At 38.2% G+C, this 25,714-nt stretch overlaps 1 protein-coding gene and 1 long non-coding RNA gene across 2 annotated transcripts in view; one reads left to right on the plus strand and one right to left on the minus strand.

The window, feature by feature from the left end:
• LOC143205797 (uncharacterized) overlaps positions 1-25,714 on the plus strand; it is a 489,432-nt gene that overhangs the window by 318,632 nt on the left and 145,086 nt on the right. The gene's annotated exons all lie outside the window — the stretch shown is intronic.
• Positions 15,654-17,432, minus strand: LOC143205839 (uncharacterized). The gene is made up of 4 exons (XM_076418858.1): positions 17,325-17,432; positions 16,659-17,246; positions 16,392-16,610; positions 15,654-16,328 (listed from the first exon to the last, which is right to left on the minus strand). The coding sequence occupies exons 1-4, from the start codon at positions 17,430-17,432 to the stop codon at positions 15,654-15,656; spliced, it is 1,590 nt and encodes a 529-aa protein (XP_076274973.1).

Below are 25,714 nucleotides of genomic sequence, written 5' to 3' on the forward strand. Positions count from 1 at the left end.
GCCTATAGTAGAAACTCTAAATTGTATTATGATGCATAATTAACTACAACATTCCCAAAGATTACTATTGTATTACGTCTGTTCAACCTCCATTATAATCGATATCCAAACACGTTCCTTTGTGATTACATAACTGTAAAGGAAATCTGCATTTAACTGTACCGAATACCAATCTCCGACGAATACTCGTCGAATGAAAATTTCAACGCCCACTGACCACAAGACCGACTTCGATTATACTACCATTGGAGAATATAAACATATTTATAACATCAGTATAACATCACGAATGTAATAAATCAATCGAAGCGTGCATTTGACTGATAATAGTAATTACTATTTTCAGTCGTAATTTTTTGACTATCGACCTTTCGACTGTTTTGCCACAATCGACTGTTTAGACTGTTTTCAGTCGATAGTTCCAACGCTAGTAGTTATTTTCGGTTATGGAATTGTGACCTTCTTGACGGGTGCGATTACAACAAATTAAAAACTGGTCAAACTTAACAGATTATTAACCGTATACGAAAATACAAGCACAAACGACCTAAAAGAAAATATAAAAAACAGCGCAGAAAGTGCATAACCCTACTGATGGTTAATTATGGGAATATAGGTTGCCTAATGGGTAAAGAGATCGTCTAAAATCAAGTCGGTCTATAGGACCATCTTTCGCATAGGATGTGAATTAACTACAAACAATAATTCCGATAGATGGCGGCACACTACGTATAAATTAGATCAATTATCTGCCACATTTTTCGAATAAATTTGAATGGAATTAGAAACGCTATATATATTTATATATATATATATATATATATATATATATATATATATATATATATATATATATATATATATATATATATATATATATATATATATATATATAATACCGAAAGATGGCGGTACACTGCAAAGTTGTGTACTGTATTAATTAGACCGTATTTTTAGAATATATTTGAATGGAAATAGAAACGCTATTTATGTTCAACCTGTATTAATATTAATTATGCGATATATATAATATATAGTGTTTTGTGTATATCCAGTCATATGTATACCGGACATTTTCTCTCTTCTCAAAATATAGGTAACTGAAAGAAGAGTTCTTTATATTTAGTTCCGATATTACGTTGATAAATATAACCAATAATCTAGTGCGATATATTTGTTTATCCTGAACTGAACAGCAATATAATATTTAATAACGAGAAACCATTAGGCATTTCATAAAACTATTTGTATTTTGATAATTTTAATGAGTGTGAAATTAAATGATTCCTGTTGATATAAGATTTTCTCTAAAGGCAAGTAGTTCAAACCGTAGAAGCTTTGGAATGAATTTATAACACTACTTATATTACTTTTGATATGTTTTAGATTATTGATCTATTACTCAAAATTGATGTCCTATAAAGTTTTAAATAACGTAATATTTATAAGGGAATTACGTTACCTCATGGTATCGAAGAGTGTTGAATAGCAAGACATTAGCACCTACTAATCGGATATTATATAACTTAAATAAGCATTGGTACTGTTATAGTTAAGTAGTAATAAGGTGATTATATTTCGTCAGTTTTATATATACCTATGATTAGATCACATCATCAAGCAAATATATATATTTTTATATATATATATATTTAGTGGCAGCTAACAGTATTTATATTTAACAAATGAACGTGTATGTATCTAGATTGAAAATAGAAGCATTTGATTGGTTTATATGTAGCGGTATTTAAAGACAATCAGATGGCGGCGCATAAATTGTCACCATGCGCCATGAATATCTGGTTGCCTAAATTAATGTTACAATACTCGCTTTGAAATATAGAATTGTAACAACGCTACGGCAAATGCTGGTGTCAAAGTCACCCCACCCGAGCTATAGCTTTAAGCGAGTTGTTTGTGAATTACAAATACAGTTGAATCCAGTGTTTTAATTGCCCATCACCTTCACCGAACCGGTTCTAACAATTATCAAAATCATTGAACGTTTATCATTTGCATAATTTTATTAATTTAACTAATGTTTGTAACAATTCCCCTTATTTCATGCATCACTTTACACGTATCACTTATCAATTATTGTCTATTGGAAACATTTTAGTTCCTAATTATTACCTTATTTCCGCCAATCGGTTCTACATTACCTATATTTCATACGAAGGAAAATAACAACAGAAATTGATATACATTTATTTAGAAATCTATTAATTTCCTTCTCATTATTTTTAGTTATAACATTAAATAGAACAAACAAACAGAGAGAACGAACATTTTATTTTAAAATGTTATAATTGCATATGTCTTATATATAAAAATGAATCGCAAAATGTGTTGGTAAGCGCATAACTCAACAACGCCTGGACCAATTTGGCCAAATCTTTTTTTAAAATGTTCGTTGAAGTTCAAGGATGGTTTTCACGGCGAGAAAAATTAGAATTATTGCTGGAAAAACCCTAAAAATAGCCCTTTTCTTTTTCCCATACAAATGATTTGTAACTAAAACGTAGTCAATTTGAGCTTTATTGCTATGGTATAAAGTTCATATTAAATTACAAGCACTCACTGTTGTCTAAGCAATGTAGGTGTGTTCCTAACATCAAAGATCATATCTATCAAAACAATGTGCGTGTGTGCGTTGGAGCACAGAATACATAGTTGGAGGAGTTTAATGTCGCGTTCCGAAACTCGCGTTTCTTTTGTATTAGTTTCGGCACGCGAGATAAAATGCATCAGTTTCCACGTCATTACATCAGTCAAACAAAAATCGCGTTACCAACAGTATTTTATTATTTTTAATATCCAAATTTTAAATAAATAAAACAATTCGTACGGCTTAAAAGGATTTGAGTTCAAGTCATATCAAATTTTAAAAAAAAGTTGTCTGTTACAGATGACCTTTGACAAATGACAGATGAATTGTCAACTGATACACGAAACAAATTCGTATATCGTGTTTTGTGCAGAGTGTTTAGTTAGTTAGTGTTTGTTTAGTTCGTGATTAGTGAAAAAATAATTTATATTTGATATGCCTCCTATAAGACGAAGCAATTTAGGTAGAAGAACCAGAAATGCTATAAACCAAGCTAATTACCGATCTAATCGTACTGCACAAGAACGTGACGACGGAAATGAACGTGAAAGAATTCGGATATCACAAACGCGTGAAGCGCGAGCGCGACATTCAACTAATAATCGCGCAAGTTTGAATCGAGCTGCTTTCAGTTACGATGTGTCAATTGACTACAGTAACTACCAATGTGTTGTTATTGGTTCTATGAACTTGGTTTGCCCACACTGTAAGGCATTAAAATAAAACGAAGCCAATGGATTGTGTTGCGCAAATGGTAAAGTGAAATTGATACCATTGGATCCACCACCAGAACCATTGTACTCATTGGTTTCTGGAATAGGAACAGATTCTATACACTTTTTGACACATATCCAACAATATAACAATTGCTTTCAAATGACTTCATTTGGGGCAACAAATGCAGTTCGGAAAAATTTTATGCCAACTTTCAAGGTATGTATTATAGCAGTTACTCATAATTATTTTAGCGAACAAAATTTTCTGTCACCAAAGTTAAGATGTGTTACTAATCTTCAATTTCTTAATTATTACGAAATATATCACTTAGTCATCATATTATATGATGATTCAGTTTCAGTGACACTTTTATTATATTTTATATTTGATAGATATTAGTTAAAACTAAATATATACATTTGAAGATCAAATATTATTTAAGTTTGATCACTGACAATGCATTAATTTATACCACACCATAATATTTTTTTTATTTACAGATACAAGGGCAAATATATCACAGAGCAGGTTCACTGTTACCAGTGTCAGATAGCGACAACAAATTCCTGCAAATTTATTTTATGGGCAATTCACCACAAGAAATTGATCTGCGTTGTGCACATAACAATTTAGTAAAGAGGTCTATTGTAGAACAATTACAAACTTTATTTCATCAACACAATCAATTGATTATATTGTTTAAAACTGCCCTGGATCTGATGCCATCCGATAATCACAAAATTGTAATCAGAGCTGATAAAACACCTGCAGGTCAACATACAAGACGTTTTAATGCACCAACTATTGATGAAGTTGCTATCGTTGTAGTTGGAGAAAATTTGGAATCCCGTGATATTGTTTTACATCGTCGGAATGATCAATTACAACGTATAAAGGAAACACACCGCTCATATGATGCACTGCAATATCCCATTATATTTTGGCAAGGTGAAGATGGCTACGATTTATCAATAAAAATGATAAATCCCATTACAGGTAACTAAAATATTAGTTTAGCTATGGCGATAATATCTCAGTCACTATATTATGTATTTGAATGTTATTAAAACAAAATCTGTTTACAGGTTCTGAAACCAACAAAAAAGTCAGTTCAATGAACTATTATTCATACCGCCTAATGATTCGGGAAAATGAAGATAATCACATATTGAAATGTCGGCGATTATATCACAAATATGTTGTTGACATGTATGTTAAAACTGAAACGGAGAGATTAACATTCATCAGGTAGAATCAAACCAAACTCCGATCTGAAGAGTATATTCACCTTCGAGATGCGATTAATACTGATGGAAATGCACAGAATGTCAGTCGGATGACTATTCTTCCAGCAACATACATCGGAAGCCCTCGGCATATGCACGAATATGCTCAAGATGCCATGTCGTATGTTCGTCATTATGGTACAGCAGATTTGTTCATCACATTTACATGCAATCCGCAATGGATAGAAATTAAGCAGGAGTTATTCCCTGGGCAATCACCCATTGATCGTCATGATATTACAGCCAGAGTCTTTAGACAAAAGTTGAAATCTTTAATGAATTTCATCGTAAAACATAATGTGTTTGGTGAGACACGCTGCTGGATGTATTCTGTGGAGTGGCAGAAACGAGGATTGCCACATGCACATATTTTGATTTGGTTGGTTGAAAAGATAAGGCCAAATGAAGTTGATGCAGTGATATCAGCTGAAATCCCTAATGTACAAGTAGATCCTGGATTGCATGAGGTAGTTATCAAAAACATGATACATGGTCCCTGTGGAACTCTTAATCAAAATTCACCGTGTATGATGGATGGTAAATGTTCAAAACGATATCCACGGACATTAATATCGGAAACAATTACTGGTAATGACGGTTATCCATTGTATCGTCGCAGATCGACAGCAGACAATGGAAAATCAACAATTGTCAAATTAAATCAACAAGATATTGAAATAGATAATCGTTGGATTGTTCCATATTCACCCATTTTATCAAAGACATTCAAAGCACACATCAACGTTGAATCTTGCCATTCAGTGAAATCGATTAAATACATTTGCAAATATGTAAACAAAGGGAGTGATATGGCTGTGATTGGAATTGGTGCAGAGAATTCTAATGATGAAGTTACCCAATACCAAATGGGCCGCTATATCAGTAGTAATGAAGCAGTTTGGCGAATATTTTCTTTTCCTATTCATGAGAGACACCCTTCTGTTGTTCACTTAGCTGTGCATTTAGAAAATGGACAAAGAGTGTATTTTACAGCACAGAACGCAGTACAAAGAGCTGCTCAGCCACCATCTACTACATTAACCAGTTTTTTTGAGACATGCCAAAACGATGATTTCGCACAAACATTGCTATATTCTGAAATGCCAAAATATTATACCTGGAATCAATCCTCAAGGAGATTTATACGACGGAAACAAGGAAAACCAGTTCCAGGATATACAGATGTATATTCCACCGATGCGATTGGTCGGATTTATTCAGTACATCCAAGCAATGATGAATGTTTTTATTTACGACTGCTATTAGTCAATGTACGTGGCCCAACATCATTCCAACAGTTACGAACTGTTGATGGTGAATTGTGTGGATCCTACAGAGAAGCCTGTCAACGTTTGCAATTGCTTGAAAATGATGCTCATTGGGATCAAACTCTCAATGATGCTGTAAACTCTTATGAAAGTAACAAATGATGAAACTGGAGGGATTTACTTCTTAGATGCACCTGGTGGTACAGGAAAAACTTTTTTGATTTCATTAATATTAGCAACAATTCGCTCACAAAATAAAATTGCACTTGCACTCGCTTCGTCGGGAATCGCAGCAACTTTGCTTGAAGGTGGTCGAACAGCGCATTCAGCACTAAAATTGCCATTAAATATGCAAAGCAATGAAACTCCAACGTGCAACGTTTCGAAGAACTCTGCAATGGCAAAGGTTTTGCAGCAATGTAAATTGATTGTTTGGGATGAATGCACGATGGCACATAAAAATCTTTGGAGGATTTAGACAGAACCTTAAAAGATCTACGTAGCAATAATAACCGATTTGGTGGTGCAATGATTTTATTAGCAGGAGATTTTCGTCAAACATTGCCAGTGATTCCACGATCAACGCCAGCTGATGAACTCAATGCATGTCTAAAGTCCTCCAATTTGTGGAAACATGTCAAAGTACTTCATTTAAGCAAGAATATGCGTGTCGAGTTGCAAAATGACCAATCTGGAAACATATTCTCTAAACAACTCATTGACATTGGTAATGGCAAATTTCCTATACACATGTTGACTGGCTGCATTAACTTTCCTCAAAGTTTTTGTCAGTTAACTCGATCAAAAGATGAACTTATTCAGAAGGTGTTTCCAGATGTTTCTCAAAATTACAGAAACCATGATTGGTTGAGCGAACGAGCTATACTGGCTGCAAAAAAACATAGATGTAAATGAATTAAATTTCAAAATTCAAGAACAAATTACAGGCGAATTGAGGATATATAAATCAGTTGATTCGGCTACTAATCAAGATGATGTAGTCAACTATCCACCGGAATTTTTAAACTCGCTGGATTTGCCAGGATTGCCACCTCACAATCTTCAATTAAAGGTTGGATCGGTGGTTATAATGTTGCGAAATATCAACCAACCGCGTATTTTGCAACGGTACACGGTTAGCGATAAAAAAATTACTAAACAATGTGATAGAAGCAACTATACTCAAAGGAAAGTATAAAGGAGAAGATGTTCTCATACCGCGCATCCCAATGATTCCGACTGATGTGCCATTTGAGTTTAAACGACTACAGTTTCCAGTGCGGCTTGCTTTTGCTATGACTATAAACAAGTCCCAGGGGCAATCATTAAGTGTTTGTGGTATTAATCTAGAAAACCCATGTTTCTCACATGGTCAATTGTATGTTTCCTGTTCCCGTGTTGGAAAACCATCAGATTTGTTTATCTATGCGCCAGGTAATCAAACAAAAAACATCGTATACCACAAAGCACTACAATGATAATAATAATAATAATTATGATTCACATGATTAACAATAAAGCAATTACTTACTTTTCAATCCTTATATATGTTTTATTTAATTATTTTTTATTCACAACGCCCTATCACCAGGGTGATGGTTCTGTTCAGGAGAATTTTTTAAAATACGTAGGTACAAAAACTGCCACATTACAAATCTTTTTGACAGGACGAAGTCTGTCGGGTCAGCTAGTATGACAATATAAATATGAAGACACATCAGCCCTATGGCTTGCAGGTGCATCTAACATTTTAATAAAACTATTATAACATATAGTAGGAGAGTACAACCTAATTTTAACAGTTTTTTTCTACGAGTTTCAAATTTTTATGAGGCCGAAAGGTACGATGAGCGAGACATATAGACATAGGGGTTTATATTAAAGCATATTTATGCTGGCATTATCATCTTCTACTCCCTATTCGACAAGGCGCCGAACAGTAATTTTAGAGTAGAGTAACTATTTTTCCGTTCTCAACAAAATATTAAACGAATATTTAAGAAGATGTGAGATAGAAGTATGAATTGCACCAGATGTAAGCGAGAGGGAAAACGGACCTAGTAGTCCAGTAATTATAATTTTGCTATAAAACAGTGTTTAGGATGAACACCACTGAAAAGCAGTAACGATGTGGTCATTAGATGTAATTATTCGAATAATATTAATTAATAAAAATATTATATTGCAATTCTAATCGGCGATTAACCAAAATATCAAGATCAGGATTTTTATGCTATTAAGTAATATCACTTCGAATAAAACAATATGGAGGGGGCTTCCTCAGGTGTAGCATTCACGGAAGGGCTGCAACCGTGAAACCCTAAATTTAAATATACTATATAACTTAACCTAATTAAGATTGTAAACAAAGATTACAAAAGTACATTTAAATTGCCAGAACAAAACTATTACATTGTAAATACAAATTTGTTCGAACTTAAAACTATTCTATTTCAGTATTGCCAGAATTTAACTTTAATTAATAATTTAATCAAATGAATCTACACAATTATGTGATAAACAAAGGTAACTGTTAGATTTCTACTTAAAAACAATTCTCTCTTTGAGCAAAAAAATACTTTGAACTATATCATACAAATAGTCGCCAAAACACTGTCCAATTTAATATCGATTATATAGTTTGTTCTTGGGCTGCCAAACATACTCATGTATTTCTCTTCAAAAGAATTTCTTCCGTGCCTCTGGGTTGTTTTTATCAAATAGCATGAATCCATTAAAATTTCCTAGTCGATTACCATACCATTCTTCATAACTTTCTCCTTCAAGTCCACTTCAGCCTTACATTAGTCCATGGCCTTCTGGTTTCACTGAGTTATCATAACTAAATGGTCACCACTGCAGTCTTCTTAACTTGTTCCTTCCAGTCGACTTCTGCCTTATATTAGCCCATGGTCTTCTGGTATTACTGAGGCATCATAACTAATTAGTCACCACTAGCTCCATTTTTGAAATAAACAGACAATAGGAGATATATATCTCATGGTCGTCTAATTTCCTTTCTTCTAGAATTGGTTCCAATTTAGACAACATAGGTTCATTTTCATCAGGCTCGTCATCATCGTCTGCTATCTACCCCTGAATGCTTTTTTTTCATCATCACTCACATTTTTGTTTTCTTCTTCCTGTTACAAAACTGTCAGCATCCATTTACTCACAGATTCTTCTTTGAAATTTTCTATGCTTGCCTTATATTGGTCTCTCTATATACTTTCTAAAATGTATATCTTTAATTATTTCTTCACTATTATCCATACGGAAGTTGACTTCCATTGGCGTACCAAATTGATCTGCTTAGATGCGATCTTATAACTAACAACACTTATATCCGTTAAATTATAACTGTAAACTATTTCCCCAGTTTAACTCTTAACTTTATAGAGACTGTCCATTAAATCCACTATATGCTCTTCGTCATTTTATTAATGCTTCAGCATTGAGTACTACTGAATAATTACTACCTTCCATGACTAGACAATAGTCTTTACCTTATCTCTCCAAATATAGTTTACCCGAACAATGCTTGATTTAATTGTTGGTATCTTGGTTCATACACAGAACTACATTTAATTATTTAATAATGTCCTATTTAATCTTTCCGCTTTTCCATTACTTTGCGGTGAATGGGCTATTGCTATATTCTAAATGAATCCCCTTTTTTCTACAAAATAGCTTTACTCCATGCTGTCTCTCTAATTAACTAATATATTGTTTCAAATTCTTTTCAGTTTCATTTTTTGTCTTCAGGATTTTTACGCTGTTAAAATGAGACAAATCTTCTAGTATTTTCCTTCCTTCCTATTATAAATATCTTCCTCCATCTTCATATATTGGGTTTATTACCCTATAAATATCCCAATGAATTAACTTTTCGATTGCACTTCTTCTCGACTCCTTGCAGTTTAAAGGGATCCTGGTTGCTTTAGCTTCTACGCACATACAACAAGGTTTATCTATCTTCTTCACCAATTGAATTGATATTTATATCAAAATTCTAGTATTTTCTAACTAAACTCTGCTAAGTAACTTTGTTCTCCATCCTTACAAATTGAAAATTCTTCATTGGGTTCAATAGCTTTTCATTCTTCCTGCAATTACATGGTTGATTTTCTAAACTTTACCCCATTACTAATTGCTTCATTAATTTCAATGTTTCTTTATCCTACCGATAAATATGTTGGACCCCATGTTACTCGTTTACTAGTGTTTCCCTGAACGTTATAAATTATACACGTGGTTGATTTTCTAAACTGTTGATTACTTCATTACTAATTACTATATTGATTACAATGTTTCCTTCTATCCTACTGATAATTCTGTTGGATCCCATGTTACTAATTTACTAGTGGTTCATTGATCCTTGAATATTATAAACGTGATTGATTTTCTAAACTCTTAATTACTCCATTACTATTTACTACATTGATTACAATGTTTTCATCTTTCTTACTGATAGCTGAAGATCACATTTTTAGTTTCCTGGTGTTCCTTCTGATGGTCATTGGTCTTTAAGTGCTCTAGTGTCCCGAAATTAATTTCCGTCTGTTGCATACAGCTATCTTGTTACTTCCAATTTCTTTCGTGTATATATAATTATATATATATACTATACCGAACTAATAACTTCAACTCATCTACATTCTCCGTCATCACCCTACTACCTCTCATTTACAACGAGAATTCTGGGCCCATAACCTTTTTTAACAATTTTTGCGAATCACTTATGATTCGGGACGGAACGGAATTAATGGACCACTTATAGCCTTGGAACAAAAGAGAAACTTTATTTTGATCCCTGGTAACTTATACCCTCTCGATAAAAGTCAAAGCGCCCTCTACTAAGTTTTCTTTCTCATTTCTATACTGGCTCTTGTATCGAGACAAGTCATATACTTAACAACAATAAAAATACAATTGTTCGAAGCGAAGCACTTTAAAATTCTAGTAAAAGAATTACATAAAAGAAACACCTAATACCATACATTCAGGTAAAAATCCGAGAGAAGATTCGTGTTAAAAGGATTACATCACGGGACGGACTTTAACACCATGATGGTAGCCCTAGTTGAAAAAAGCCACGAGCTCGTAAATGTTCACAATATATAACATCGCACGATTATAAAACCTCCTGCCTATGTTCTATATTGATTTAAAACCTAATGGAAATAATAAGGCGGTGTATGAATTCACCAAAATATTTCCAGATCTCAATATATCCTTGGTCAGTAATTTTGTGTTGAATTTCAAGTTGTGTAACTATATTTGTATTTTTTGAAGTTAGAATGGAAGATAGATTTGTGATAACTTATTGTATCCCCTCAGCATTATTTGCAATACCCAATCCTGCTTTTTTTAAATCTAGCATCTAAAAATGTAGATTTCCCCCATATGGTATTCATTTCTAAATTTGGCAGTCTTTTATTTATGACATCTAATAAACAATTTTGTAATTTTTTCTCCATTCACTTGTTACAATCTTGGATTTGATGGAATATTGCAGTCTTATTAACCGTATAATTAAAAATATCGTTGGGATATTTTTCACCAAATAACTCGGTGGTCATTTTTTCAAAGGGTTTAAAAATTGGAACAGATTCTATTAAGAAAGTCCATTTGATAACAAATAAATACTGTGGTGTTCTTCTTAATAACCAACGAAATAAATTGTTGAAAATTAAAGTAGAATTTTCCTATCGAAAATATATTTATTACAAATATTTAACATACTTTATTAACCTCTTTACGATTAATATTTTTGAAACAAATTTAGTAACTGCTTCTGTAAAAAATTCTTCTAATCTTTTGGATCAATGCAATTTCTGAAACCTATGGAATCTAATTTTAGTTTTCAAGATTTCGGGAAAAAGGTTTCGGCAAGCAAGAGGGTTGGACAAAAATCATGAAAGTTTATCAAAAAAGTATTACCTATTGTACCAGTTCAAAGTATTACCTATTATGCCAGTCAAAAGTATCTTACTATTTATCATTTAATTATTTACTTTTTTTGCTTTCGAAATCTAGCGTTCCAAAAGGCTGCTATGTTAATTTACAATATATAGATATTCACAAACAAACTACAAAAAAACGACATATATTACATATAAATATGTATAAGCATAAATACGGCGCATTAATTTCAAGGTCGCGACTAGGACGAAAGGCGAGAACGTTAAAAATCAGTCGAATGATGACAGTTGATAGTAAATCGTAATAAAATAGCAAAAAGTAGTCAATTAGTGAACAGTCTATAGTCGATTTCAAGTTCAGCGCTAGCTTCCGAAGAGAACGGTCGTGTCCGGTCCTCCGAGCCTACCTACTCCTCCGAGAATTACCCCCAATTGATTGCCAAACGATCGACTCGTAAACCGCTTCCATCTACACCTTCGCCCGTACATCATAAACGTTTGTAAACGCCGGAAAGCGTTTTACAAGCTGGGCAATGGCGTCCCGCTCGCCAGAGTCATCATTGCCTCCAGAAAGTTGCCCTCCAGCAACAGAGAAATGTGCCGATGATATCCCCGACGTTGCCCGGATGATGGGTTCTGAACTCATCGAGTATCTAAAAATTTAAATTCAAGAGTTCAAAATTGGGGTTACTCAACTTCGAATATAGTTAACAAAGCAAGGCGATGGGCTCTTCGCAATGCGGATGTTGCTACAAGACGCCCTTACTAAACCCACCCCGGCGCAGTCAGTACATCAACCTCCTGAGACACCAAATGAACTCACATCCCAACGGTTGAAAATCATGATCTGGATGATGGATTCACCGTGGTGGGAAAGAGGAAAAGGGGCCCCATCACCCCGCCACAACCAAGTCAGCTGTCGAAGGACGTCGATAAGGTTAGACATGCAGCTGCAACCAAGCCAGCTGCCAAGCCGTCTACCCAACTCATGCAGCAAAAAGCCAAGGCCAACTCGCAACCATCAACCTTCAGAAATGCCGTCAGATCAGCGTCCACCAAGCCGCTAACTAAGACAGCTACCCAGCCAACGCCCAAACCAGCGGCCGTCAAGACGACCCAGCCTACTCAGGTAAGTAGCCAGGCTATTAACTCACTAAACACTTTTCCTCAAGCTACCGCTTCCAAACACTTCGAGAACACTCTCACAATCTCCACCCTCACTACCTATGCCAACTCTTTCGGCGAACCCAAATCCAACCACCGCTCGTAAATAGGAAAAAATCCCACCCATCGTCTTCGTGACACGAAGAAATACTCAGGAATCCTTCTAATTGCGAAAGATAATCCTATAGAGATTACTGCAACTTTAAGCCGAAAGGACGGAAATCGCTTATTTGTACCAACTTCGAACGACTTCCGCAAATTGACCAAGCTTCTTGAAGACCGGAAATATGCATTTCACTGCTTCTGCCCTCTTTGTGAAAGGGCAATACGAGTCATCATCCGCAACATCCCAACGATTGTAACAGTTGACGAAGCCAAAGAACACCTTATTTCGCAAGGTTTCCACCCAAAATCTCTTCAAAGGTGGAAACTTAAATCAGGCGAAGACCTTCCCATAATCCAGGTCGTTGTTCCTAACGAAGAAAGGAATATCATTAATCTCACCAAAATAGGCCTGTCAATCGTGAAAGTCGAACTCCAGCAAGCGTACGGCCAGCCTGTGCAGTGCTACAACTGCAAGTTGTTTGGCCATTCCAGCTCTCGTTATAGAGTGCCTCCCCGGTGTGTCAAATGCGCCGGACACCATTAAACCCGTTCGTGCACCAAGGTACTCGAAGAGCCACCTAAATGCAGCAATTGTGGAGACCCACACACAGCTAATTACACAGGCTGTAGCTGTCGACCTGCTCCCAGGAATCTTAGACCAATCCAATCCAGACCAGCCTCCGGCAACACAAATTCTGAGTGGAGCAACCAGGAAGGAAGGAGGTTAGCCCAAAAGCTGGCCTCCTCCAACCGGGCGGCTCCCGCCAATATCCCAGCCCCTGCCCGAATGCAACCTTATGCACTGCCAGCGGGTCTTCCAACTACCTTCACACTGCAGCAGATGCTCAGATGCATCCTGCAGTTCTTTCAATCCCAACAATTATTTCCTAATGTAGTCGTCTAAGCAGCAACCCCCCTTTCCCGTCTAGCCTTCAGCAGTTGTTTACTCGTCAAAATGGCTGCTTCCAAAGTGCTTAAATCATGTCGTGGAACGCCAACAGCTTACGCGATAAAAAAGTGGAGCTGGACCTCGTTCTTTCGTCTTCAGGCGTCGATATAGCACTTATCCAGGATACTCCCCTAAAACATTCTCATCGTTTTTTCCTTCTAAAGTACACGGTTTACAAGAATGACCGTATCCCAACTCGCGGTGGCGAAACTGCTATCCTAATCAAAAAGAGAATTAAACACAACCTTCTGACTTCAATTGTATCGTCACCAAATATCGGGTCCACCTCTATCCAGGTGGAAACTCAGGATCGTCCAATCGTGATCACCTCTCTGTACAGGAAATACTCCACGCATGACTCGTTTGCCTTCAAAACGTTCTTCGACGGCCCAACTTCAAACATAATCGCTGGAGACTTCAACGCTCACCATCCCATGTTCGATTGCGAGCGCGCAAATCGAGCAGGCAACGATATCGCAGCACTGAGTGCAAACTTAGGGCTTGGTCTCGCCCTGCCGGATGAGCCTACCCATCAGCCCGCTATTGGACAACGGGGCACTCCACGCATTCTAGATTTTTTCATTCTCCGGAACATCAATCGTCCTTCTGATGTACAAGTTCCCGACGAGTTACATTCGGACAATCGTCCGATTATATTAACTATCGAATCAGAAAGAAAACCGACTGAAACAGATATCAGCAAATTCTCTTGGAATCTGGTCCAATCCCGAAGATTGATCGACCTGACCAACTCGAGCGTGCCGTGTCGAAGCTAACTCGAGACATCCAGTCCGCCTATCAGAATTCATCATTCGAAGTTCAATCATTTTCAAACACTCAAAGTGAGCCAGTTCCTGAAGGCATCAAGTCGCAGATCCGACTCAAAAATCGTCTCTATCGTAGAACTCGTGCCACCCTCAACTCGGCAGACAAAAGGGAGGCCAACAGAGTAAAACGAGAAGTGAAGGAATCCATTAAAGCCTGGCGATCCGAGAAATGGAACTCATTTCTAGCGGACCAAAGGCTGTCTGGTCCCGCAACTTTCTGGCGACTCTCTAAAAGCCCCGTGGCGAATGCGCAAAACGTCATACCCCCCCTAAAGTCAGCGGAGACAGGAACTTTTGCAGTCACTGACTACGAAAAGGCCGAGCTCGTCGCTAAAACCTATGAGGCCCAAATGGAACGCCTCCCTCCTGCTACAAATATAAACGCTGCTGAGAATCGTTAGGAATTCCAACTCCGTTCGTTCTCAAGTGCCTCCAAGTTATCTTTTAAACCATCTAGTCACCCCTAAAATACTCACGCAAATGATCAGCAAGATTCGGAATAAAAAGCAGCTCGCCGAACTAAGTAATATCATCAAGGCCATTCTGGGGCTGCAATACTTTCCATCCACATGGAAACACGCATTAATCGCAATTATCCCCAAAAAAAGGAGCTAAGTCATCATCTTCTGACTACAGACCTATCAGCCTACTGAATTGTAGACCATTTGTTTATGGCTCTGGTGCTTGTAAAAGCTCTGAGCTGGTCTTTCCTACGTAAGTCTCGGGAACGGTTCATGGACTGGTCTCCGAGCGCCTTTTCTGCCACGTCGCGACGATATTGCGCACTTCATTCGGTAATTCTCTGTCATATTTCCTCACTGATCTCTAACTGGCCGCTTTCCTGCACGCCAGCATCCTGGCTATAATTTTCCTCATAATCGATTACCGTGTCGGACCACGCGTTGATCTCTGTGACGGTTTCCTTGTTTACTATTCCCTCTGCGTTCCTTAACTGGTAGTTCCCGTCGGCTGTCCGATGCCTGTTTCGGGCCTCTACCCTTTTCCCAATTTCGCATGTCTCCAATATATGCGTCGTGTCTTCTGGACCTATGCGACACTCGCAGAGTCCATGAATCTCCTTTAATTTAAATCTGTGCAGGTAGGCTTGCATATTTCCGTGTCCCGTCATCAATTGCACAGCCTTCCTGCTCAGTCCTATATTTCCTCTCCCCACTTGTTGGCAGTATTTGTAGAGGGTTCTTCCTTTAATGGATTGCTCCCAATGCATTCGCCATCTTCTTTTTACTTCTCCTTCCTTGATTCTATTGATGATTCTGGTGCTGATCCATCCGTGGTTTTCCAGTCCTATTCCTTCGTTTGCAGTGGCTTCTCTCGCGAGTCTGTCTGCGGTTATCATTTCCTTCGTTGTCATTTTCCGACACCATTTTAGCGATATTTCACTACCGCTTTTCTGCAACTCTAGCAAATTTGCTTTGATTTGCATTATATCCTTATTTCGTGTGTTTGCGTGCTCGGCCCACTATATGGACATTCTACTGTCCGTTCGAATGCTGATTGGTCCTGGTAGGCTTCTGTCCCGTACCAGTTCTATGGCTTTCTGTACCGCCACGAATTCTGCCGCTCTGGAGCTCGATTCGTCTTTTATCCTTAGACTTATATCTTCCTGGGCACTTGTTCCTGTCCAAATCACTATTCCTATGCCTGCTTTTTCTTCCTTGGCACTAGCGTCTGTCCATATCTTGGTGTTTCCGACGCTATTTGTCCCATTTTCCCACGGTTCCTCCCATGGCCATTGCAATTTCTTTGGTTCTAATCCTTTTGGCCCATTGGGGTATCCGTATTTTTATGCAGCCCATCCCTGGATCTCGTCTTCCAGGTATTGGGGTGGTGTTCCAGCTATTACCTGCAGAGCATCATTCGATGTGGTTCGATGGGCGCCTGTGATTGCTAACAGTGCAGTTCTTTGTGCTGCTGCTAGCGCTGTCCTAGCCCTTCCCATCGAGGCCCTGTATCCCCATATTTCTGAGCCGTATAATACTGCGGGTTTTATAACCCTGTCGTATATTTGACGCATGACCTCTGGTGCCCTAGGGTCGCTTCTTCTGCGCAGTATTCCCCAGAGCCGGCACATCACCTTTTCTGTTTTTTTCCTCAACAGCTGTATGTGTTGTATATACTGCTGTTTCCTGTCAATTGTCACACCCAGATACTTTATTGTATCTTTGACCTGGATGATGTCTTCGCCAAGTTTGACCGTCGGTGGTCTGCTGTTTTTCTTGTTCGAGAAACAGCAAGCCTCAGTCTTTTCCTTGTTGTATTCTGCTCCTGCCCCGTAGGCCCATTTTTGGCAATTTTCCCAAGAGTTGTTCCAGGCAAGGTCCGGCCTGTTTCTGATGTATTTATTGCTGAGAGCAATCACCTGGTCGTCCGGGAATGCCTGAATTCTCATTCCGCAGTCCCCTACTTCCGATTCAGAGACTTTGCGGAATCAGCTGTTCATGCCCAGCAGCCATACCGTTGGCCCTAAGCTTGACCCTTGCGGACATCCCTTGTCAATTTCCATTGCCACCTGGTTGCTGATGATTTTCCTTCCCGTCAAGAAGCTGGCTATTGATCTTGCCATTTTCTTATTAATTCTGCTTCTTCGCAGTTCTTCCAATATCTCTACCTAGGTTGCTCAGTTGAAAGCGTTTCGGAGGTCCAGCGTCACCATTAGAACGTGTTTCCCTAGTTCTTTTTCGGTGTTGATCCATTTCAGTAGATCACTCACGGCTTGTACGGTTGACCTGTTTTTTCTGAAGCCGTACTGCCTTGAGTCATGTAGCTCCATCTCCTCCGCCATTGCCAGTAGTCTCTGATTAAGTATTTTGTCTAGTACTTTTCCTAGCGTTGGTAGAAGGCTGATGGGTCGTTCGCCTCCGTCGCTTTTGTTTAACCAGCACAGTTTAGCCGTTTTCCATATCTTAGGAAAGTATCCCGCGTTGTAACAATTCCTGTACAGCGTCAGGAACTCGTGTTTTTTCGAGATCTAGACATTCTTCAGGAGCTTGTTTGGTATGCGGCCTTCCTCTTCTGCCTTTCGGTTTCTCATGTTCTCTATAACCGATTCGATTTCTCCTTCGGTTATTTCTGCCTCGCCAGTCTCCGTACTCGGCCTGTTCTGACTTCGCGAGTTCGCTCTGTTTCCTCCAGGTCCATTGCTGGGTGGTATTTCTCCACTCTTTATTTTTCGGCTGCTTCTCTTGCCTCCAGTGTTGCGTCTTCAGGCGTTGCTACCACTTCGCCTCTTCTTATGCCCATTCTTCTGATAGCTTCCCAAATACCGTCCCACGAGTTTGTTTCTATCAGGTTGTTAATCGCCTGACTGTCGTGCTCGGTTTTCTTTTCTCGTATCATTTTCCGATACTCTCTCTTCCGTTCGTTGTACTCATTCACTATTTGTTAATTGTCCGTGCTTCTTCTTATTCTCCTCTTCAGTACAGTTAGTGCTCGTTTATGTTCCGCACACTGCCCGTCCCACCATTCATTACCATTTTTTACCATGATGGTTTTTCGTTTTACCAGTCTTCCTGCTGCCTGTATGACTTTCTGAAAACTGGCCGCCTACTCCTCAATCACTTCGTGTGTTACTGTTTGTCCGATATTAGTCTCTATTTCTTCCAGTTTCACCCTGACCAGATCCCAATCGGTGCCGGCGAAATCCCATCTTACCCTTTTTCTTGGGTTGGTTTTCCCATTTCCGCTCGCCACTCGATATTCGATATATTTGTGGTCGCTTAGTGTTTCCTCGTCACCTTTGATTTTCCATTCTTCCACGTTTATTCCCCTACTACACGTGAGGTCCATGTGCCCTGTGCCCCTATTACAATAGAAGCTGGGCACCGTGTAGTCTCCTTCTGCGAGCTCTAGGACTGATTGCCCAGTCTAGAAGTTCCTCACCTCTTGGTGAGCTTCTGGAGCTCCCCACAACGTGTGTTTTGCGTTGAAGTCCCCGGCGACTATCCATTTGCCTCGGTATATGTTTATTCCGGCTGTGAGTTCGTCTAAACTTTTCAGTGCCCTCTCGCCTGGTTCCTCGTAGACGTTTGTGATCAAGACGTCGTCTATTGCGATTGTTGTCACATTTTTGTTGACAACTCCTCTATCAGTAGGGACTGGATTTCTTCTCTGGTCCAGATTTGGATTTTGCTTCCCGTCATCTTTCTCATGAGTTTCCAACCTTCCCATGCCTGCTTCCTCGGCGTTGGTTCCTGGCTTAGGACTACCTCCAATCCATCTCTTGCCGCTTTTTCCCTTACCAGTGCGGTTGCACTGATTCCTTTTCCCACGTTGACTTGAAGGATTTTCATTACCATCCGTAGTTGGTTCTTCTTTTTAATTCTCCCTGTTGTTTTTTATATACTGAGTATTGGTAGTCAGTGGCCCTGTGATTGTTTCCCGCCTTTGTACAGTTTGTGCAGCTCTTCTTCGTGGCTTTGCACGTCTTCCCTTCATGATCACCACCGCATACGTAGCAGGGAGTTCCTTTGTCTTGCAGTTCTTTGCTGTATGGCCGAACTTGCAGCATCTGTAGCACCGCATTGGTTCATCGTGTTCCGTGATCTTGTGTGCCATCGTGTCAACCATGATGCGGCCCTGTTTCATGATGGCCTTGAACAGATTTGGGCCGAGTTCAATCATCCACGTGTCCCTCTTGTCTCCGTTAAAGGTGCATATTGTCCTTATTCGCCCCTCTATTGTTTGACCCTGGAGTGCTGTTCGGATGCACTCATTCTCCTTGACAATATCAGCGATTAATTAATCGCTTTTCGTTCCCTTTATGATTCTCCTTATTTCGATTCTGGGGTTTCTGTTGGCTCCGTTTTTAATATTTGCGTTCCCGATGTTTTTTAATTTTTCCGAAACTCTTCTCCTTTGTTCCTCGTCATGGCACGACATAATGATAGTGCCGTTCTTCAGGGTCCTAAGCTGCTTAAATCCACCCTGTATCTCGTGGTGGGCCAGTGTAATTTTGAGCTCCTTCTTTGCCTCTTCCCCTGATTTTTTGCTTATTTTCGCCATCTCTCTCGGCGGTGTGGTCCAGTTTTTTCCTGGCTTGGCCGCTACGTTGGCATAGCTGAGCGTTCTTTTTGTTCTGTCAATTGTCGTCTTTTTTTGTCGTTCCTTTCGTCGCCATGTCGCTCCCCGCCATCCCCTTTTCATTGGTGGGCGTCTTGGTAGGTTTGGCGGTTTTCGCGGGCTCATTTTGTTTATTTTTATCGTTTGTGGAGGTGGATTCGTCAGGTTTTGGTTTTGCGATGAGTTTTTCCAGTCTAGCCATCCTACTCTCCCTCTTCTTGTCCATTCTCTCCCTCTTTTTCCCGATGGATTCTTCCAAGCTTTCCAATCTCTTGTTGGCCTCCTCGGATTTTCTTTTAATGTCCAGCTCCATGGACATTACAAATATGACCTTTAAGAGTAGGTCAATTTTCCTCCCAACTGTTTTAGCGTCGGCTTTGGTGAAAGCTAATTTTTTAGCCAACGGGTTTTCCCGCGTGATTAATTGCCTCATCCTTTCGGCCTGCCTCTCCGACAGGTCTACCAAGCTATTAACCGACATACTCTTCAGCTCCTCCAGCTGCTCCTAGTGTGTTATATCTTCAGCCGCGTCGTTATTTTCCACGGATTTTCTTTCATCCGTGGTCTGCGACCTTGTTCTTCTTGGGCTGCCTTCTGTCGGCTCTGTTGCCGCCCTTATTTTGATTAGGGCTGGGTTGTTAAACCAGTCTCCCTCATTAATTGAGGCCGAGGTGGCCTCTGCGGTCGCTTCTTTAGAGGCCATTGTGACCTCCTTACCGCTAATTATATTAGTAACCCAACACCGCCTTTTTTAATTAATTTAATGTTGGGTCACGCATTTAATTGGTTTTCCCACGTACAATAATGTAATATACTGTTGATCGTATCCCAATACCGCCCTGTTATAAACTTTATATAAGAATTTAATTAGATTTTTATGATGAATTAATAGTGTATATTTATATTGCTAGCCGTAAAGATTAATTTGATTATTACTGAATTTAATTAAAGTTTAATGATGAGTTAGCAGTATATATTTATTATTATTGCTATCTGTATAATAAAACTCCACCCCGACTTTGATGATCGGTGACGCACGTTGTGGAATTTCCCAGATATTTAATGATATTTTAATGTCTGATTGCGTTATTAAAGCCGGATAAATTTGCTGGTTTTTGTTTTTATATAAATTTAGAATTTAAAAAATTTTGAAAACTGTGTATGGGAATGTAATTCCACAACACTGCGTTGCTTAATCCTTATTGACTATCACTTACCTTGATTCCAGCGCTTCGTTCCCCTTTGACTTGTCGCCACTTGGTTACCGACCTTCGCACTGGTCACTGTTTTGAATACACAATCACTGTGCACACACTCACTCTTTGTTTTCGGATAGGTTTCACCCTATTAAAATCCTTTATTTATCCTCTTTCTCCTCTGTACAGGCTTAATTTTGGCAATCAAACTGCACGATTACACAAGAGAACAAAATAGTCCGAATAGTATCTAATAATTAGATTCTATTCTGATTCAAATTTATCAGAAAACTTTAATTTTCTTGTAAATTTGATTCACCCTGCACTTCCACTACACCAATTCACTTTCACTCTTCGTGAGAGACTTGGAGCAGTCTTCTTGGACCTAACCAAAGCCTTTGACAATTTCTGTCAGGACGATCGTTCCAGGTGAAGATTAAAGATATTCTCTCTAGCCGGAAAACCATCGATGCAGGAGTTCCACAAGGCTCCCCCCTGGCACCCGCTCTATATAATATTTTTCTTTCAGACATCCCTAAGAGACCACAAGTTGAGGCTGCTTTTTACGCAGGCGACACTGCTTACTTTGCTTCTTCAAGAGTAACACCACATATCCGAAGCAGACTCCAAAAACAACTCGATGAGACGGTCCAGTGGTTACATTTCTGGAGGTTGCAGGTCAACCCACAGAAAACCCAGGCCATCTTCTTCCACAAGAAGCGTTTTGCACCGAGCATTTCGTGTCTTAAAATTGAGAATGCCGAAATCCCATGTCAGAAGAAGCCACCTATCTCGGTCTTGTCTTCGATCGCAAATTTAGGTGGAATTCCCACATTCAAAAGTCCCTCCATAAAGGGCAAGGTATTGTTACTTTGCTGTTCCCGCTTATCAACTGGGCCAGCAGGCTTCCTCTATCTATAAAATCTCTCCTGTACAAGATGCTGGTTCGATCAGTCGTTCTATGCGGCTCCAGTGTCTATCTAAAATACGTCTCACCTAGCTAGGTGGAACGTCTTCAAGTCTTCCAAAACAAAATTCTCAGAAGAATAATCAATGCCCCCTGGTTCGTCAGGAACAATCAAATTCATAGAGAAACAGACGTCCCCCAAGTCCTCCACTCTTCGTCTCTCGGCCAATATATGTATTACCGAGCTGGCCGATATTTTAGGCCAATAACTCATTTGGCTCTTCGTAGCCTTATTCTATCACAGCCGACTTTACCCCGTCGTGCTCTAACTCCAAATTGTCTCGACCTTCTCCGGCGAGCGATTAACTCATGTATCGCAAGTTGCGTGGTATGACAACGACGCCACGTCCTTGCCTGGCCCTTGTGCCTCTTAACAGTGTTATCGGTTACGAGCACCCTCCTTACTAACAGTAAGAAGTATCAGTTAGGGTCATTGGATCAGCTGATAGGGTGGGGTTTAGTTGGTAGCCCAGAGGCGGTCTCCACATAACCAGTCCAACTCGCTTATTCCGGCGGGACTTCCCGACGAGGAATCCGTAACAGGATACCCCAACCCGGTTCCAAGCAAAAAAAAAGGCGAATTCAGTCTGTTGTTCCCAACACTAATAAAAATAATACAAAGAGGTTAGTAGTAATTAAAATATATTAAATATTTGTAATAAACACATTTTCTGATAGGAAAACTCTACTATGCAATAATTTATTTTAATGGCTATTAAGAAGAGCACCTCAGTTTTTATTTGTTGACGAATGACTATCTTAACAGAATGTGTTAAAATTTTAAAGCCCGTTGAAATAATAACCACCGAGTTATCTGGTGAGAGATATCTCAAGATCTCTTTAATTATACCATTAATAAGAGGACTTGAACATTCCACCAAATCCAGGATTTTAACAAGTGAACGGGGAAAAATTATAAAATTGTCTATTAGATATCATCAATACATGACTGGCAATTTTAGAAATTTTTTATATTCTTGGTTTAAAAAAGCCGGATTTGGTATTGCAAATAATCCTCCTTCAAACTTCAATTTCTAACTTCAAAAAATATAAATATAGTTCCATAACTCGAAATTCAAGGCACAACTATTGACCAAGATTTTATATTATTTGGAAATGCAATTTATTACTACTATATACTATATACTACCTGAATTATATCAGTTACACGTTAAATGTTCCTCTATACACGCAACATCTCTCCCCTCGGAAGGAGTTTTTTCAAAATCTGGGCAAATAATAATGTTCGAAGAAATCGCCTTACAGGAGAAAAGTTGATCATGACAATATCCCTGAACAGTAAATTGAAAATATTTCCGTTCTAAAATAAAAGAAATTTTATTTAAAAAGAGTCTGGTAGTTGTTGTATAATCATTTTTAGGTTCGTCATAGATTAGATTTTTCAATAATTAGTTATACGTTTACATTTTATTTAGTAGTTATTGTTATCGAACACCTTTAGTTTTAGATTTTGTTTAAGTTGTTCTGTGCTATTTATATTTATTATACTATGTAATTTAAAAATAGCAATTAATATATTTAAACACGATAGAACATTTATGGTGTTATTATTACATTCCTTTTTACAAATCCACAGAACATTCAGAATATAAGGATTCCTACTTTAAAATTATATTATTTATAACATGTTAATAGAAATTAATAATTTTATTTTCCGTTCCTTTTTTAAAGTTAGTACGCGAATGAATATATATACTTCTCTGTCTCGCTTATACTACCATTGGAAAATATAAACATATTTAAAATTAACAGCTCCAAGCATTCATCTCCGTCCTTACCTATCACACATTTTATACTGACACGAAACCCTACATCTTTGTCTAGCATCACGAATGTAATAAAACCGATTGATTTTGACGTGCATTTGACTGATAATAGTAATTACTATTTTCAGTCGCTATTTTTTATGTTTCGACTGTTTTCAGTGGATAGTTCCCAACGCTAGTAGTTATTTTCGGTTATGGAATTGTGACCTTCTTGACGGGTGCGATTACAACAAATTAAATACTGGTCAAATTTAACAGTTTATTAAACGTATACGCAAATACAAGCACAAACGACCTAAAAAAAATAGGAAATACAGCGCAGAAAGTGGTTACCCCCTACTGATGGTTAATTATGGGAATATCGGTTGCCTAACGGGTAAAGAGATCGTCTAAAATCAAGTCGTTCGATAGGACCATCTTTCGCATAGATGGCGGCGCATAAATTGTCACCATGCCCCATGAATATATGGTTGCCTAAATTAATGTTACAATAGTGGCCTTGAAATAAGGAATTGTATCAACGCTACGGCACATGCTGGTGTCAATGTCACCCCACCCAAGCTATAGCTTTAAGCGGGTTGTTTGAAATTACAAATACAGTTGAATCCGGTGTTTTAATTGCCCATCGTCTTCACCGAACCGATTCTAACAATTATCAAAATCGTTGAACTTTTATTATTTACATAATTTTATTAATTTAACTAATGTTTATAACAATTCCCCTCATTTCATGCATCACTTTACACGTATCATTTATCACTTATTGTCTATTGGAGACATTTAAGTTCCTAATTATTACCTTATTTCCGCCAATCGGTTCTACATTACCTATATTTCATATGAAGGAAAATAACAACAGAAATTGATATACATTTATTTAGAAATCTATTAATTTCCCTCTCATTATTTTTAGTTATAACATTAAATAGAACAAACAAACAAAGAGAACGAACATTTTATTTTAATAAATTATAATTGCATATATATGACAATATGAATATGAAGACACATTGGCCCTATGGCTTGCAGGTGCATCCAACATTTTAATAAAACTATTATAATATATAATAGGAGTACAACCTAATTTTAACACTTCTTTTCTACGAGTTTCAGATTTATAGGAGGTGAAAGGTGCGATGAGTGAGACATATCGACATAGGGGTTTATATTAAAGCATATTTGTGCTGGCATTATCATCTTCTACTCGCTATTCGACAAGTCGCAATGCAGTAATTTTAGAGTAAAATAACTATTTTGCGGTTCTCAACAAAATATTAAACGAATATTTAAGAAGATGTGTGATAGAAGTATGAATTGCACCGGATGGTTGCTAGAGTGAAAACGGACCTAGTAGTCCAGTAATTATAATTTGGCTATAAAACAGTGTTTAGGATGAACACCACTGAAAAGCAGTAACGATGTGGTCATTAGATGTAATTATTCGAATAAAATTAATTACTAAAAATATTATATTGCAATCCTAATCGGCGATTAACCAAAATATCAAGATCAGGCTTTCTATGCTATTAAGTAATATTATTTCGAAAAAAACAATATGGAGGGGGCTTCCTCAGGTGTAGCATTCACGGAGGGGCTACAACCGTGAAACCTTTTTGAACGAAAGCCAACGGTAAGTTGCGCAAAAATGGTAAAAAGTAACTAAAATCTGCACACTCGATGTTCGATAGAATGGGAACGCTTCCCTTGCAATTCGGGCGACAATATCGTGGTATTCAGTCGGTCCTCTCATTCGCATCTCTCGCTGAAATGATGAATGATGATGTACTTTGACAAGCATATTTCTATTAACACTGCCATGTCTAACGATGATAATGCG

This window comes from Rhynchophorus ferrugineus, unplaced genomic scaffold (genome assembly GCF_030347505.1).
Source record: "Rhynchophorus ferrugineus isolate W39M unplaced genomic scaffold, kcgeb_rfMv2 rfM17, whole genome shotgun sequence".
Classification (NCBI taxonomy): domain Eukaryota; kingdom Metazoa; phylum Arthropoda; class Insecta; order Coleoptera; family Curculionidae; genus Rhynchophorus; species Rhynchophorus ferrugineus.

What these genes read in the sequence shown, in the direction of transcription:
- LOC143205839 (XM_076418858.1), bottom strand. Translation starts at nt 17,432, where the DNA reads ATGGCAAGATCAATAGCCAGCTTCTTGACGGGAAGGAAAATCATCAGC. An exon ending in GGTCAAGCTTAGGGCCAACG is followed by an intron (nt 17,247 to 17,324) that starts GTATGGCTGCTG and finishes ATGAGAATTCAG; the next exon opens with GCATTCCCGGACGACCAGGT. An exon ending in TACAGAAAGCCATAGAACTG is followed by an intron (nt 16,329 to 16,391) that starts GTACGGGACAGA and finishes ATGTCCATATAG; the next exon opens with TGGGCCGAGCACGCAAACAC.